We start from the raw sequence: 18,566 nt of genomic DNA, 5'->3' as shown, positions 1-18,566 counted from the left end.
TCTCCAATGTCCTTTTACAAGTCGTTATTTCTAATTGATATTTTATATATTTTTCATGTATCTAGTATTTGTCCATATATATATATTTAGTTTAGCCTTTGTTTCTTTGTTGATACTCTCTTAAGGCAAGTAAATACATTTTTAGGAATTACGTTTGATGAAAAGCTCAGTTGGAAGCCGCATATAAAGTAGCAAAATTTGCAAAAAAAATATGGCGCCATAAATAGTTGTGCACATGTGCGAGTAGAAGGACAATGACAACCGATACAATAAGAATACTAATAAATGTGTAAATGCGAAACTTTTCCAAAACAAACACTTTTCACTCGAAATGTTTCAATATAAACATTTCCTAAGAGATTTCCAGATATCCAAACTTTACAAGCATGACAAAAGTTACACTTTTCATGACTCTGAGTAGTTTTTTTCTTGTTCTTCATGGTGATTCTGGAACGATCCACTTCAGGAATTCTTCTCCCTGAAGTGGATTCAGAACTCTTCAACTTTTTAATAGAATACTGTAATCGCTATTCAGGAACTTGTCTTGATTGTCTTAATCGTTGTGGAAGTTTTAATTTCTGATTACTTCTTTTGTAATGTACAAACATTGTGTCTTGACAAGGCTCCTTTAGCTAAAGAGAGTCCAATTACTTAAGCTTGACTCAGTGTCAAACGTTTGGTTCAGAACTGGTTTAAAATCCATAATGTTTAGGGATTGAAACATCTTCAACTGATTCTTTAATTTGATTTTATTGTCATTTAGCAGGATTAGCTGCAGCCAGTTAGGACCGTGACTTGAAATGAAATGAAGCAGGCGTTGGTGAAGCTACTCTCCTCCAATACCCAAATTCACCCCAATTCAGACAAACTTTCTCGTGAGAATATTTAAGTTGTCGCTTCCAGTTGTTGATACTTTTGCACGAAAGTCCCGTATTTGCTCGTTATCTAGTGTTTGTCCATGCAAATCCCAGTTCTTGGTCTGATATATAGATTTGCGAAAAAAAGACACTTCCTATTGTCTCTGCTTACATGCGTTTCACTTTAAATAATTGTCTTTGCCGCCATTAGCATCCCCCCCCCAGCTTGGACGGCGAGGAAAAGGGCAAACCTCACCCTGTCCGAGGAAAGAGGGATTGAGCCTGGAAAGACGGAGGAGGCAGGGGAGAAATCGGATGAGCCAAAAACAATGGAGCTTCTCGGATTTAGCCGAGGTTTTTCGAGTGGCGATTGTGTTTTGTGCGCGAGCGCCAGACGTTTCAGCCCCTGAAACAAGTCGCATGAATATGGATGCGGCGGCAGTGGCGGCGACCCGAGCCGCGGAGCCAATGAATAAATATATCATCAGAGACACTCATGTGGGTGTGAGAGTGTTTAAAAATTTAACAATATCCTTAAAAGGTCACTTGAAAACTGCTGAGTGGCTGAAGGAAAGATTGCAGATGGCCTGAAGGGGATTACAAATGGAATAAAAAAAAAAAAAAGCCAAACGTCTTACTTTCTGACCCGTGCAACCAAGTTCTTTAAAACTGTAATGAAAAATCTCCCCAAACAAGAGCGAGGTAGGAAAATAGAACTTACGTTTTTTTGAACACTTTCTGTTCCCGGGCTTTGCTCCCTGATGTCTTTCTGGTCTTTCCAGCTGATGACAGATGGCAGCGCTAACGTGTCCTCATATTGTCGTCGTCACAGTTCACTGGCAAAAAACTTCACTGTTGGTAGAAAAAAAAAAAGTGCTTTAACCCTTGGATGCACAACCTACCAATGCCCACACTCTTCCACAAGTGGGGTCAAAAATGACCCCAATTCAAATCAATGCATTTTTGCAATATACTGGGTTGTTAGCTTCAAAATCTTTAAAACAAAGAGTGGTAATATTTTCATATTCTAGGTATTCCTCATAAAACATGTTTGTGACATGAGCCCATTTGCATTTTTATTTATTTCTTCATTAATTTTAAGAAATTGCAGTTTTTGTATCACGACCCCACTCTTCCACAAGTGGGGTCAAAAATGACCCCAAGCAGTTCCTATGGAATCTTCGATGAAACTTAATTTTTAGCAACTCTGACAGTCCCACTTACACATCTGACGTCAGCGGTCTCACCACCCTGGAGGTCATTTTTTACCCAGCAATGTACATGTAAGTATTATCTCCATTTATGAACTTATTTTTCATTGACAGATTATGATGTGTGATGAAATTAGTGATCATTTTTCCCACCGCCAGTACGTCCAGTTTGTTATATTAATTTTGTAATGAAATGTGATTCTAGTCTGATCACATCGTGCTGAACGTCAGACCAAACAAAGAAATGAGTCATGTCTTTGTTGAAGTGATGTGTCACACATACAACACAAAGTAAGTGAACTTGTCTTCAGGTGCTTTTAATTGTTTTAGGCTTAAGTGTTTTAAGTGTCTTATTGTTGCTTGCTTCTTTTCATCAATATGTCCCACAGACACTATATGCTCATGAAAGGTGAGGGCTATTTGGCGAGCCAAATAAACAAAGCAAAAGGATTGTTAAAGGACACCAATCAATTGACTGAGAGCTCAGCTTAAATCTCTGCCATTGCTGAATAGAACTCAGTTTATATAGACAACAGCTACTAGAATAATCTCTTATTTCGATCAGTTCATGACTTCTCTTCACGCCAAAGCACTGCAACCTTTGAAGCTAAAATATCCCTTTTACATCAAGAGGAGGGCTTTTTTTTTGTTAACATGTAAACGAACGTGTAGATTTCACATTTTATATAATAATAATAATAATGATGTGGCGGCTGTTAGGATCCAGGCCTCTCACCCAGAGGACTATGGGTAAAGGCGTGTTCCAAGATTCAGCTCTGCCTCATCCTTCGTCCTGCCACAATGATAATTCTCTTTGTGTTGCACACAAACACAGTGTCCATAGTCACACTATAAAATCAGCGAAAAGTTTAATTTACACCCTTAAAACTGGTCATAAAACGCATCAGGAAAATAGATTTTTACTCTGCATTAAAATCAGTCACGGATGTGGCGGTAGTGGAGAGTTCCAGAAATTGGCGAAGGAGGCTCCGTCGCCCCGGGTTCTGCGCTCGGCTCTGAGTGGCGTTGATGGATTTGTCCATGAAGGACACGCCGCATCACGACTGGCGCTGAATACCAACGTGCGAACATCGACCCGACAGTGAGGCGACACCACGGCGAGAGAGAATCATGGGTTTCGGCTTTTATTTTTTTCCTGCCCCGGGGGCTTCAACAGGCAGCCGCCGCCGTCGAGCGGTAAAACGAACTCCCGGTTCATCAGGACATCCAACAGGAAACTCTGGGAAAAGTTTGTGTGATGCAGCGAGAGAGCGAAGTGGAAGTGAGTCTCCAATAAAAAGGCTCCAAATTTTTTTTTTTTAAATCACTGGTGGTCATGAGGGTCGGAGGTAATCTGAGTTCACTAGGAGAGGAAAACATACACACATTCCCGCCGAAGGCCCCACACAGGACGCTTGATCGTATTTGTTTTTGTTAAATAAATTCATCACACTGTTTATTATTTTTTTCTCTCAGCTATTATGAATAACCGACACTGACTGGGTGAAAAAACACTTTTCAAATCCAACAAAGAGCAGCATTTCAAAAAAGGGGCTTTTCTTCCGTTCCATCATTATTATCTGTCAGGACCAACAATGCATCTGGGTCTTGAAAAGAGTGTGTATACGTGTGTGTGTGTGTGTGTGTGTGTGTGTGTGTGTGTGTGTGTGTGTGTGTGTGTGTGTTGAGTTGTGTACTTTCTACGCTGCTTTCATCTCCGTCCCGGATCGGGAGAACGCAGCACAGAGGAAGGATCCACTTATCCTCTCTCTTCGCCAAGTTAGGACCCAAGTTCGCCGTCCTGAAAAAGAGGAGAGAGAGTAATGATATGTGTGGACAAAGAAAAAAAAAAAAAAGAGAGCGAACCCATCGCGGCGCCCAGCAGGACCGACGTCTGTAAGAAGGATGAAGGATTTGGATATGAAAGGGGAGCGTGGCGGCAGAAGCTGCTGTGAAATCAAATAAAAAAAACCTGGCCCCGGCACGGCTCAACTTTCCATAATTAAGTGTTTGATCTGCTTAGAATGGATTTATTCCCCTCACCTGTGATTTTTTTTTTTTTTGTGAGGCCAAGGTGAGAAATCAAACCTATCGAAACTTCGTCCCCCCCTCCTGAGCACAATGGCTCTACAGCAGTATAAGATGAGACCGGAAAGAAAACTTCTAAAGTTATAGAAGTACAACAGGGAGATTAAACAAACGCCTATTGTGTGTTGTTAATCCCATAATTAATTGATTCCGGCTGAATGTGGGCAAGAATAGATCAACTTCACATCATCTTTCTTTCTTTCTTTCGAGCGGTGGGAATAGTATAGACGAGCGAGAACCAGCAGATGGCGGTAGTGCAACTTCACGGATGCCAACTGTCGTTAAACCCAAATGAAGAAGAAGAAGAAAGGGGGAAACTGTCATCAGGGATGAAAAAGTGCAGTTGAGAGAGAGAGAAACAGTCATCAGGGACGGTGAGAGAGGTGGGAAACAATGTAGAGAGATAGAACCAGCAGATGTCGTGTTTTTCTCACGCGAGCTGCAATTTATTAATTTCGTTGTGCTGAGATTCTATTGTAATGCAACTTTGAGGATGCAAACTGCCATTTAACCCAGAAGAAGAAGAAGAAGAAGAAGAAGAAGAAGAAGAAGAAGAAGACTGTGGGTGATTTACAGAACAATAAGGTCCTAATTACACAGCGTTTAAAGTGAAAAATCCTTTTGATTTAGAAAAGTTTTGCATTTACACAGCAGAGTTTCGTTTTTGTCAATATCATTTTATTTTGAAAGTCCACAGGAGCTGGGGTAGATAACGTCCCCCAAAGTAATCGGAATAAAGTTTGGCGTGCCGCCGCTCAAATCCTGGTCTTCCTGTCAACTTCTTTAAAGCACAAAGCCGAACATCACGCATGGAAAAGGTAGAAACTGTGTGTGGGAGGAGTGGAATTGCAGCCACCTGACGCTCATCAGGGGCTGATTGCTTCCTCCCTATAAAAGGGAAACGCCGAGCGACACACAGCAGTTGAGCACCAGGAACCAGATCAGCAAGAGCGAGATCGGAGGGGGTTTAATTCATGAAATGGTGATCGGTGAAGCCGACGTCTCTGTGTCCATCTGAGGCAGTGAACCAGAAGACAAGAGTTTTCTGAAAGCAGGGTTTAAAAAAATGGGATTGAGAGGGGATACCATTTAAAATGCCGCCTTTGCTTTGAAATATGGACGGGCAAGGCACACATTTGCTGTGAACGATGATGTCATCGCCCTCACCGCCTGCTCGGAAAAGTCACTTAATGACAACAACAATATACAAAAGAAACTACTGATGCTATTTGGTTTAATAAGGCCAGATGCAAAATTTCTCAAAGACGAGTTTTCTTTCATGCTGTGCGTCTTCTCTGTTTTTGATGCATTTCTGTGGCAGCACCCCCTACAGGCCTGGCATGTGTACTACATCATTTTCAATGATTATGTCCGCCAATATTATATAATGTGTATATTCGTTTGTCGGTCTGTTCGCAAGTCTACGTCAAAACCCCTGCAGGGATTTTGTTGAAAGTTTCGCCATTAAATTTTTGATCTGGAAATTTTTTTCCTCGGAGTCCAGGTCAACACTTGGCGGAATATCTATATTATCTATAAATATCTGATTGCTCTTGTTTTGATGGTGCTTTGGATGTGGTAAAAAAAAAAACAACCAAAAATGTTGAAAAAACTTTCACGTAGTGTTTCTGTTGTCACAGCCGAGGCAAACACACACATTTACACTTATTTACTCACATTCTCATGTCGCCGCAACCTGTTTTCACTCTGCAGTTGTTTGTGTTTGTGTTCGTTCGTGTGACGGAGAGTGGTGACAATCCACCAAACTAATGATGCAGGAAAACACTGCTTGAGGGAAAACGACGCTTGCACATGAGAAAAAGGATGACAAAGGACAACAAAGCGAGGGAGAGCTCGTCTTTGTCTAATGAGCCTCAAACACACAAAACCTGCGCGATTAAATGTGTGAAGAGCTGATAAGAGCGGAGTGTTCTGTCGACTCGCGAGTGAATATAATCACACACTGGAATGCTAATGGATCAATACGATAATTAAACACAGGCAACCATCAATCATAATAAATTAATCTATGATGATGAATAAATGACATTAATTAGAAATGAGATCCAATTATAGCCGGACATTCTGAACCTTGGAACAAAAGAAGCAGTATCCAGGGTGAATGGCCAATATTTCCTCTTCTTAATGTCGTGGATTTTCGAGTTCCTATCTGACCAGAATCAGTTCTTCCCATTAGGAATAGTTCATAAAATATGAGTGTGCATTTGAAGGACAAATTGCAGCATTATCAGGACGTGACATGGCGATAAAGAACTTAACATGGGAGTGATGGGAAGAACGACCTTCTCCGATTCAGGCGGCTCTTTAAAAACGAAGGCGAGGGAAGATTACATTGCCAAGACAAGAGATGAATGCAGGGTTTAGTCCTTAATCCTGAATGTAATTTGCTACTTAAACCTATATTGCAACGGATACATTCACACATATTAGCCTTTTAACCGTGAAATGCCGGGGCTTTGTCACGTAGGGTGATGTAAGACGCTTGTAATGAGAGAAAAATCTGCTGCTGAGGAGGATTTCCTGTGCAACTGGGAAAAGTCGACCTGTTCAGAGGAGAAAAACTGGAGTGGGAATGATGACCACCGCCACTAACGCTAGGATTTGATATGATGGAACATATAGTATTGCAAGTTTCTCTATTGTCAGCGTTTCTTGTAGAATATAACCACACAGTTAAGAATTGTGTCCTGCTTGGGCACCAATTGTCCTGCTGGCTGGTGAACGTGGCGCCGTCAAGCTTCTGCAAGTCGTACTGAATGGCGAACAAGACACACGGAGAACCACAATTCTCTTGCTGGTATCTTGGCTGATTTCTTGTGATATTCTCATCCTGCCATACAAGGCAGCAGGGTGTTTGAGGTGTGGCTTTAAAAAACATTCCTGGGTGGCGTCCAGTTCACTCAGTTGGTGTCAGTTAACTGAATTGGTGTAAATTAACTTAATTAGATGCACCCAAAGCCATGAGATCATCACCTGGGATTTTCCAAGTTGTTTATAATAAACTTTGCATATGGAAACTTTTGACTACATAGAAAATAATAAATACATTCTCGAGAAATTCAATCAGTCATTATTTTGGCATTTGACAAATAGGAATAATTACTAATATGAACCGACCTAAAACAAGAGATGTTTAGTCTGATTTAACTTCTGACATTTAAAAAAGACAAACAAAAACCTTACGTATGTTTTTATACAGTGTGTGTAAACTGTGGTTTCAGTTGTCGGATTCAGTGACAGAATTAACATCTGTTCAAAAACCAGTGGAGAAAGTTGTGTGGTGTCACTAAAGAAGCCTGCGGCTGATGTAAAACCAGTGGGAGGAGCTAAGCGTGTGGTAATGTGTTTAATGTTCAGGACAAGGTGGCAGAGGTTTAGTCACGATGGCGGTGCTGCAGGTCGCGCGTGGTTTGACGTTGATGCTCCTTGTGTTTAACCAAGGTGAGAGAAAGTTTTACAATCTACTCACATTACCTTTCTTTTCCTGTGCTAAAAGAGAAATGTTTTGGGTGATTTATTACCTGTTTTGCAGGATTACATTTTTTTTAAATTTCAACTTGAAATGCATTACCCGCAATAGTTTATTTTTACAACTCTAATGCGTATTCAAAACTACAGATTTTGTGTTTCTACTCACAAACTGTTTAAACTGCAACTTTTCAAAAAGTGGAGGGGGAGGGCAATGCTGCCGATCTTTAAGAACAAGGTTGATGTGTGGAGCTGCAGTAACTACCGAGGTATCAAGTCGACCAGCCACACCATGAAGGTGTGGAGGAGAGTTGGTGGAGACGAGTTTCAGGACTATTTTGTGACAGAAGATTTGCAGGAAGAGTGAAAGGGCAGTTCAATAAGACGGCGGTGAGACCGGCTATGATGTCTGGTCGAGAGACGGTGGGACTGTCCAAAAGACGGGAGGCCGAGATGAAGATGTGAAAGATGAGACTTTCATTGGGACGGACCAGGATGGACAGGATCTGTGCTGGTTATCACAGCAGCAGCCTCAAAGTTGCAGTTGCAGTTTAACTTGGCTCAGGTCGATCTGCTTAAAATCTGTTTTATATTGTTATTGTTTTGAACATGTCACCATATATCAGTTAGTCGTCTGCATACAAACGTTAATCACTGAAGCTCACAAGTGTGTCTTTATGTTCTTAATTTCAGGTTGTCATTCACAGCAGCCCCGTAAGTATCAGAGTTTTCCTTCTATCAGCAGTAATTTAGAAACCACTGTCAAAGGAAGGTGCGGGTAAATTAGCTCTGAAAGAAATGATTCACCAAACACTGGACCTGTACAGTCGCTTAAACAGTGTTAACTGGGAGACAAAATAACCTGATCTGCTGCATTCATCTCATGATTACGGCTGTTCTGGTGAAAACACACATTTTTCACAGGAGAAAACATCCAGTGAGAATTATGGTCTATTTAGAGATTTACTTTACCTGCAAATTGGGAAATACAATGTCGATTCATCTGGAGATTCTAAACTGGTTTGGAAAAAAAAGCAACAAATGTAAAGTAGGAGGTCTTGAAATGGTAAATAGACTTCACTCCTATTGCACTTTTCTACGGCGTGAGACGTCCCAAAGCACTTTACATCACCACACACACACACACACGCACACACACACACACACACACACACACACACACACACACACACACACACCAATGGAAGATGCAGTCACTCCAATGAGAGCAATTCGAGGTTCAGTGTCTTGCTCAAGGAAACTTCGTCATGTGGACAGGTGGAGATGGGAATCGAACCTGCAACCTTCCAATCGGGAAGGTGAATAATTCTGTAACAACATCTCGGTGATAAAAATATAAATTTCCAAATACTTCAATGAGTGAGACTGGAGCAAGTTTGAAATGAGACAATTGGTGCAGCTTGACCTCTCGCGGGGTGCTCCTGCCCTGGGCAGTGCCCACCGACAGTGGTACGAATGAAGCACAAGCGTTGAGCCAATGCCCACTGATGTACGACTCAGAAAATCAGAATGCACTGAGACGGTTTTGGTTCCTCAGCCCGTGATCCGCAACACAAACTCCCATGTCAAACATCCATACTGCAGGGTTGCATCATCAATGAGAGCGCGTGCCGAGAACTGAGGTCTGTTGTATTTAAAGAATGAGAATCGCTTTGCTTGTAATAGTTTGTTTTCATTTTGTTTTTTCCAGAATGTGGCGTGGCTGTAAATAACAACAGAATCGTTGGTGGTCAGAACGCAGTTCCAGACCATTGGCCCTGGTTTGCAGCTCTAAAGATTTCTGGTGTCTTCAGATGTGGGGGAACCCTGATCAATAACCAATGGGTTCTAACAGCCGCTCGCTGTCTGTTAGCGTAAGAGAACAACTGCCACACATTGACATTATATATATATATATATATATATATATATATATATATCATATTGCGTTTTCTACCAATAAGTCATACATAGTCAGTTTTATGTACAACATACTTGAGGACAAGTTATAGATGCATCCCCCGAAAAATACAGATGAAAAATGAAAAATGCTGCAAATAGAAGACTTGGTTTTGTGACAGGAAGCAAAGAAAAAAAAAAACTTTTTTAATTTCATCTTCAGGTTTTGGCAAAAGATGTTTAATTGAAAATCAAATTTCATCTTACAGTAACAACTCCTTGCATCAAAACAAAGAGAATGACTTTGAGTTATGTATGATTAAAGCTGTCATGTTGCTGATGCAGATGTCTAAAGATGGAAAGGGCCTCTGTGACCCCATTTACACCACAGCGGTGCTCGAAAACACAACTTTAGAAAACAGCTCCCTGGGTGAAACTTTGTGAAAATGCTCTGAATGCATCAGTAATAACTCATATAAGAAGTAATTATACCACCCAAGACGAAAGAGGTCCTAGAAAGTGTGCCAACCTTTAACTTTGATAAAAAATAGCACATTTATATAAAACTAGTAACTCCATGACTCAGACTTTTTTTTTGTTTGTTCTATTTCTTTCTGTCCTTCAGAAATCAGGCGAATGACACAGAAGTCTTACTCGGCCTTCACAGCATATCCAATCCAGGCGCCGATGTCGTGAACATGACCCTTGATGAGGTCATCTGCCACCCTGACTACAACTCCTCTGATTCCACCTTTGAGAATGACATATGTCTTCTGAAGCTCTCGGCTCCAGTAAATTTCTCAGAGAGCATCCAGCCCATCTGCTTGTCCTCGAGAAACAGCACCTTCCACACTGGGGTCCGCAGCTGGGTGACTGGATTTGGTTTCACTGGTAGGATGCACATTTTTGAAGGTTCCTTTTCGTTTACCCGCCGCTGGATTCCTCACAAAGTTCTGAAATCTGTCCAATTAGGTAACTACACTCTGGCCGACGTCCTGCAGGAGGTGAACGTACCAATAATGGGAAACAATCAGTGTGCCTGCTACAGCAGCTACCTGCAAATCACGGACAACGTGATCTGTGTTGGCAACGAAACGGGGAAAGGCTCATGCCTGGTGACCAAACCTTTCTGTGTTCTTTTTAAGTAGTGCATGACAGCAATGTCTTCACATAGTGCAGGAGAGCCTCTCAGAGAGGATTCTGGGAACGTGACGCCTCCACTTGAAATAAAAAGGCTCTCTGATATAGTCTGATATCGAAGATGATATATTAAAACTCCTCACAACGATCACACCTCATCTGAATGTGAAAATATTTTTTCACCAGGGAGACGCTGGAGGCCCACTGATGATCAAAACGTCCACATCCTGGGTCCAGGTCGGAGTTTCGAGTTTTGATAGAAACTGCGGCTTTTTCCAGAATCCCGGAGTCTACACTCGTGTGTCCCGGTACGAGGACTGGATCAAAGAGACTGTCAACGGGTCAGACGTTGGCTTTGTGAACTTCACCTCTCCAGGCGTTGACCCAGACTCAAGCTTCATCTGTCACCCAACATCCACTCCTCCTCCCTACCCCACATCCCCTCCTCCTTACTACACCACATCCCCTCCTCCTTACTACACCACATCCCCTCCTCCTTACTACACCACATCCCCTCCTCCTTACTACACCACATCCCCTCCTCCTTACTACACCACATCCCCTCCTCCTTACTACACCACATCCCCTCCTCCTCCAAACACCGCACCTCCTCCTCCTCCCAACACTGAACCCCCTCCTCGTTTCCTCACCAAACCCTCTCCTCCTCCCTCCACCACTTATCCCTATGACGTAACCGTCAGAGAGGACGACAGCATCTTCGGCAGCGGAGAAATCTGATCCACTTCACTCATTTCTTCTCCCTCTGTGTCGTCAGTTTGTCGCTGCACATGTTGGTTGATGGTGATGTGATGTGATTTCAGTCATTTACTCTGCTGCTTTACTTTTCACTTTATGAAACTTTGTCGGGGATATTTCTTCTGGAGTCTTTTGAAATGTTAAAAAACATAGAAAAGGTAAACTAAGATGTTTTTTCACAAACGATACCACTCATTGATCAAACTATGAGTTGAGTGAATGATAAAGGGGTAATAAATCAAGTAATTTTGTGATTTCATCTGTTAAAATGTTGATTTGTCACAATTTGATTCACTTCAGCCTAAATCACTGAATCTTGTGAAGGGATTTTTACTTTTCTGTCGTGTGTTGCAAACTAAAAACTCAAAAAAAAATAAACGATGCATAAACCCGCAGTGGCTTTCAGTTTTCTTATTTAATCATGGAGATGATGTTTCACACCTTCATTTGGTTCGGGTGGCGTTCACATTCACATTTGAGACCGGATCAAACCACCTGGAAAATGTCATGCAATTACAACAGCTGCTGGTTTGGGGGCGCTGTCGCCTGGAACAAACACTGACCAGAGAGGAAGTTCAGAAGAAACGTGGCTCATTGTTTGGTCCAAATAAAAAGTGGAAGTTCCGCCGCTTTTGCCGATGGCGGCTATGCTAATTAGCTCAACGCTCATAGGTGGCCACAAAAACCCGCTATATATTTAGACGTCAGCTCAAGTATCATTAAGTCTTCCTCTCTACTTCTTCCTCATTACTCCACACCATATATCCAAAGCTTGACTAGTTATTATTACTTGTTATTATTGCAGAAAACGTTCAAGTGAAAATAAATAACATGAGGATCAATTTTCTTGCCAATGGTACTCAGACTCTCTGAAAACGACTCCAAGGTGGAACTTGTTGATTTATATACATATTTCTCTGGCATCTATCAGTCTTGGAAGACTATAGTCGTGAATTAGTCTGTGGCAGAGTTGATACACTATGACTGTGTCATCCAATCATTGAAGGCGGGGTCTGCCACAGTGGCTACAGGTAAACATGCTGGCCGGGGTCCTGCAGGGTGCTGGATGTACTCTCTGCTGCCTCCTGAGCCGCCACTCTCCCCATTGGGTGTCTCTCCTCAGATCTGCTACTTTGACATCAGCCTTCATGGTGGACCGCCAACTGGTCCGGTGTGGGTCCTTACTTCGCTTCCATTTTAGGAACAACTGTCTGATTCAGTGCCAGGATTGTCAGGTGTTCAAAAACCAGTGTGGAAGAAAGGTGTAACAGGTTGTGCTATGCCAATCTAAAGACCTAAATACCAATCTGATGAACCACAGTTCAATGGGTGCAATCGCATTGAGCACAACATGTTTGACAGCTTCTTCCCAGAGGCCTGTGACTGATAAGAAGTCATTGGTCGAGCCATTGTCCATGGGAGGAGCTTTTGGAACTATATTAATTGTTGAAGGCCAGGTGGCAGAAGTTTGGTCATCATGGCTTTCCTGCAGGTCGCGCGTGGTTTGGCGTTGATGCTCAGTGTGTTTTACCAAGGTAAGAGAAAGTTTTACAATCCATTCACGTTACCTTTCTTTTTCTGTGCTAAAAGAGAAATGTTTTGGGTGATTTATTATTGTGCATTACCCACAATAGTTTATTTTTATAACTTTTATGTGTATTTAAACACAACACTACAGAAGAGTTCGTGTTTTTACTCACAAATAGTTTTAACTGCAATTTCCAAATGTTCAGAGGGGCCATTTCATTGTGATTCAAGTTCATATAAAGTAGAAAAAACTCTAGAAACACTAAATGAAAATTTATGTTAAGGTAAAAAAAATTACAATTGCAAAATAAAAAAGTCTCTCTGATATTAAAACTTCATTTTGACCTTTGATTTGTTGAATTGATATTATGGTGTGTAGCAAGGCAGCAGAGGATGGTCGTCTACAGAATTAGGTTAGAAAGAAGGAAGACGAAGAGAAAGAAGGTGGAAGCAAAGATTAAATGGTGGAGGCTGAATGAGGAGGAATGTTCTGGAGGAATTGCAAACGGCCCTTGCGGTGGAGAGAAGCTACCAGAGGACGGAAAGTGCAGAGATGGTAGAGTGAGTGAACAAAGCAGGTGGAGGCAGCACTTTGAAGAGCTGATGAATGCGGAAGAGGGAAAGAGGACTGACAGTGGATCAAGAGATGCACAGAATTGCTAAAGAGGAAGTGAAGTCAGCTTTAAAGACGAAGAGTGGAAAGGCAGCGGGTCAAGATGGAGATGTCTCAGGGACAGGGCAGTGGACGTTTTGACCAGGTTGTTTAAAGCAATCCTGAACAGTGAGACGAGGCCTGGTGAGTGGAGGAGGAGGAGGAAGAGGTGGTGGTGGTGGTGGTGGTGGTGGGGCAGGAGGAGGAGGAGGAGGAAGAGGTGGTGGTGGTGGTGGTAGTCGAGGAGGAGGAGGAGGATGTGGAGGTGGTCGTGGAGGAGGAGGACAAGGAGGAAGAAGAGAGGAGGAGGAGGAGGTTGTGGTGGAGGAGGTGGTGGTGGAGGAGGAGGAGGAGGAGGAGGAGGAGGAGGAGGAGGAGGAGGACGACAAGGAGGAAGAAGAGGAGGAGGAGGGCAATGGTGCTGATCTTTAAGAACAAGGGTGATGTGTGGAGCTGCAGTAACTACCGAGGTATCAAGTCGACCAGCCACATCATGAAGGTGTGAGGGAGAGTTGGTGGAGACGAGTTTCAGGACTATTTTGTGACAGAAGATTTGCAGGAAGAGTGAAAGGGAAGATCAATAAGACGGCGGTGAGACCGGTTATGATGTCTGGTCGAGAGACGGTGGGACTGTCCAAAAGACAGGAGGCTGAGATGAAGATGTGAAAGATGAGACTTTCATTGGGATGGACCAGGATGGACAGGATCTGTGCTGGTTATCACAGCAGCAGCCTCAAAGTTGCAGTTGCAGTTTAACTTGGCTCAGGTCGATCTGCTTAAAATCTGTTTTATATTGTTATTGTTTTGAACATGTCACCAAACATCAGTTAGTCGTCTGCATACAAACGTTAATCACTGAAGCTCACAAGTGTGTCTTTATGTTTTTAATTTCAGGTTGTCATTCACAGCAGCCCCGTAAGTATCAGAGTTTTCCTTCTATCAGCAGTAATGTACATACCATTGTCAAAGGAAGGTGCGGGTAAATTAGCTTGCAAAAACAATAATGCAACACAAACTGCACACCTACTTTCACTCAAGTGATGTCAGGACAAAAACCTGATCCGTAGCATTCTTTTCATATCAAGATTACATTACATACATACTTACATCTTGTTGTGAAAGGTCAATGTGTTCGAGATTGACCCTTTACAGGTGCAAGAAGCCATACTGCCACCTGTTGGTGGCATTAAGAAAAACTCACCCAGCAGGAACGGGTTCAGACAGTGAGCAGCAATTAAAAAATCCACACCTTGACATGTCAGGCAACAAAAGGTTAACGTTATGATCATATGATGACATTTGATGGTCATAATGTTTAGCCTGACTAGTATATTACCACTGTGGGAGACTAAAGTGATAAATTATAGCTTTATGTATAGAACAACTTTCAGAAATGAAATGCAGCTCAAATTGTTTCACAGTGTAAAAAAGTGAAATACAGCAAAGTTGAAAACATAATTTCAGCTAAACAAACGAAACAAGATGTTTAACATCCATACTGCAGGTTTGCAAGAATGAGAACCAGTAACAGTAACGGCTTGTTTTAATGTTTTTCAGAATGTGGCGTGGCTGCAAACACCAACCTGTTTGTAAGTGGTCAGGGTGCACTTCCAAACAGTTGGCCCTGGAATGTCGCTGTAAACATTTCTGGTTCCTATGCCTGTGGAGGAACTCTGATCAACAACCAGTGGGTTCTGACAGCCGCTCGCTGTCTGAGCGGGTAAGAGAACCACAGCCACACATTCTAATAATACATATATAAAATAAACACAGCACATCACCATTAATGCTCATCTTGCCGTTTATTTTTTTTTTTTTTTAGTTATAAGCATTGTTATTTTTTTTCTAAGTTATTAAGTCACACATTCAGTTTTATCTACAACACAATAAAAAGCATCAACTTTTTTCATCATGAAGCAACAACTCCCTGCATCAAAACAAAGGTAACACACCTTTAGAGAACAGCTCCCTGAGTGAAACTTTTTTTAAATGCTCCGAATGCAGTAATCAGTGATGACTCATATAAGACGTATATTATATATGATCATATATAATTACATATATATATGTGTGGATGTCACTACACGTACGTGTAGTGACATCCACTTGTCTCTTGTTCTTTATTTCTCTCTCATTCTTTCCTTTGATCTTTTTTTTCCGGAATATTTAAAAGTCTCCCAATATTTAAATAAATATGCAACTACTTACAACATGTACTTGTGTGTTTTTGTTTTAGTTTTTTTAAATATCACACTAATATAATAAGGCCACATGCTGCACAAGGTTCCCTTATTTTACACTGCCGCCCAGAATGTCTGCACGCCGCTGAATATCATGTTTTTGTCCATATTTGTACAAGAGCCTGACGGCAGGTCACCAATGGGAGTAGCAGCACTTAAAACCGCTGATAACTACTTCATGACTGAGAGACTTTTTTCTTCTATTTCTTTATGTCCTTCAGAAATCAGGCGAAAGACATCAGAGTCTTACTCGGCCTTCACAGCATGTCCAACCCAGGCGCCAATGTCGTGACCATGACTGTTCAGAACGCCATCTGCCACCCTGACTACAAAAATTCTCGTTCCACCTTTGAGAATGACATATGTCTTCTGAAGCTCTCGGATCCAGTAACTTTCTCACAGAGCATCCAGCCCATCTGCTTGTCCTCGGGAAACAGCACCTTCCAGACTGGGGTCAGCAGCTGGATCACTGGATTTGGTTTCGCTGGTAAGCTGCACATTTTTGAAGGCTCCTTTTCATTTACCCGCCGCTGGATTCCTCACAAAGTTCTGAAATCTGCCCAATTAGGTAACTACACTCCGGCCAACATCCTGCGACAGGTGACCTTACCGATAATGGGAAGCAATCAATGTGACTGCCTCTTCAGGCAACTGAACATCAAGGACAACATGATCTGTGCCGGCAAGGAAATTGGAGGGCTCGACTCATGCCTGGTGATCAAACCTTTCTGTGCTCTTTTTAATTTGTGCATGACAGCAATGTCTTTACTTGGTGCAGGTGAGCCTCTCAGAGAGGATTCTGGGAACGTGACGCCTCCACTTGAAATAAAAAGGCAACACAATGAAAAAGTTCTTTTCATTAAAAAGTCCATTATTCTTGTAATTCTGCATCATCTGTGGTAGATTTACTCGTATAGTCTGGTCTCGAGGATGAAATATTAAAACTCCTCACAACGATCACTCTTCATCTAAATGTGTCAATCTATTTTCACCAGGGAGACGTTGGAAGCCCACTGATGATACAATCATCCACATCCTGGGTCCAGCTCGGAGTTTTGACTTTTGATTATAACTGCAGCTCTCTCCAGAATATCAGAATCTTCACTCGTCTGCCCCGGTACGAGGACTGGATCCAAAACACCGTCAAAGGGTCAGACGTTGGCTTTGTGACCATCACCTCTCCAGGCGTTGACCCAGACTCAAGCTTCATCTGTCCGATAGCCCCTCCTAGTCCCAACAATTTGCTCCCTCCTCTTTCCAACAATTCAATCCTTCCTCCTCTCAACATCCCACCCCTTCCTCCTCTCAACACCCTGCCCTGACACACCCCGTCCTCCTCCCTCACACTATTATCCCTATGACGTAACCGTCAGAGAGGATGACAGCATTTTTGGCAGCGGAGAAAATCTGATCCACTTCACTCATTTCTTCTCCCTCTGTGTCGTCAGTTTGTCGCTGCACATGTTGGTTGGCGGTGATGTGTTGTGATTTCAGTCATTTACTCTGCTGCTTTACTTTTCACTTCATGACACTTTGTCGGGGATATTTCTTCTGGAGTCTTTTGAAATGTTAAAAAACATAGAAAAGGTAAACTAAGATGTTTTTTCACAAACGATACCACTCATTGATCAAACTATGAGTTGAGTGAATGATAATGGGGTAATAAAGGGGTAATAAATCAAGTAATTGTGTGATTTCATCTGTTAAAATGTTGATTTGTCACAATTTGATTCACTTCAGCCTAAATCACTGAATCTTGTGAAGGGATTTTTACTTTTCTGTCGTGTGTTGCAAACTAAAAACTCAAAAAAAAATAAACGATGCATAAACCCACAGTGGCTTTCAGTTTTCTTATTTAATCATGGAGATGATATTTCACACCTTCATTCACGTTTGAGACCTGATAAACCGCCTGGAAAATGTCATGCAATTACAACAGCTGCTGGTTTGGGGGCGCTGTCGCCTGGAACAAACACTGACCAGAGAGGAAGTTCAGAAGAAACGTGGCTCATTGTTTGGTCCAAATAAAAAGTGGAAGTTCCGCCGCTTTTGCCGATGGCGGCTATGCTAATTAGCTCAACGCTCATAGGTGGCCACAAAAACCCGCTATATATTTAGACGTCAGCTCAAGTATCATTAAGTCTTCCTCTCTACTTCTTCCTCATTACTCCACACCATCTATCCAAAGCTTGACTAGTTATTATTACTTGTTGTTATTGCAGAAAACGTTCAAGTGAAAATAAACAACATGAGGATCAATTTCCTTGCCAATGGTACTCAGACTCTCTGAAAACGACTCCAAGGTGGAACTTGTTGATTTATATACATATTTCTCTGGCATCTATCAGTCTTGGAAGACTATAGTCGTGAATTAGTCTGTGGCAGAGTTGATACACTATGACTGTGTCGTCCAATCCTTGAAGGCGGGGTCTGCCACAGTGGCTACAGGTAAACATGCTGGCCGGGGTCCTGCAGGGTGCTGGATGTACTCTCTGCTGCCTCCTGAGCCGCCACTCCCCCCATTGGGCGTCTCTCCTCAGATCTGCTACTTTGACATCAGCCTTCATGGTGGACCGCCAACTGGTCCGGTGTGGGTCCTTACTTCGCTTCCATTTTAGGAACAACTGTCTGATTCAGTGCCAGGATTGTCAGGTGTTCAAAAACCAGTGTGGAAGAAAGGTGTAACAGGTTGTGCTATGCCAATCTA

General features: G+C 42.2%; 1 protein-coding gene across 1 annotated transcript; it reads left to right on the top strand.

The window, feature by feature from the left end:
• Positions 1 to 12,917: 12,917 nt before the first annotated feature.
• On the top strand, positions 12,918 to 17,181 carry LOC308147310 (chymotrypsin-like protease CTRL-1; the record flags this gene model as incomplete). The annotated part of the gene is made up of 6 exons (XM_080519417.1): positions 12,918 to 12,975; positions 14,514 to 14,534; positions 15,177 to 15,339; positions 16,081 to 16,346; positions 16,428 to 16,573; positions 16,855 to 17,181. The coding sequence occupies 6 exons, from the start codon at positions 12,918 to 12,920 to the stop codon at positions 17,179 to 17,181; spliced, it is 981 nt and encodes a 326-aa protein (XP_080375543.1).
• Positions 17,182 to 18,566: the final 1,385 nt, after the last annotated feature.

This window comes from Blennius ocellaris, assembly GCF_963422515.1.
Source record: "Blennius ocellaris genome assembly, chromosome: 23".
Taxonomy (NCBI): Eukaryota; Metazoa; Chordata; class Actinopteri; order Blenniiformes; family Blenniidae; genus Blennius; species Blennius ocellaris.
The sequence above is the reverse complement of the archived record's forward strand: the minus strand, read 5'-3'. Positions and strand labels throughout refer to the sequence as shown.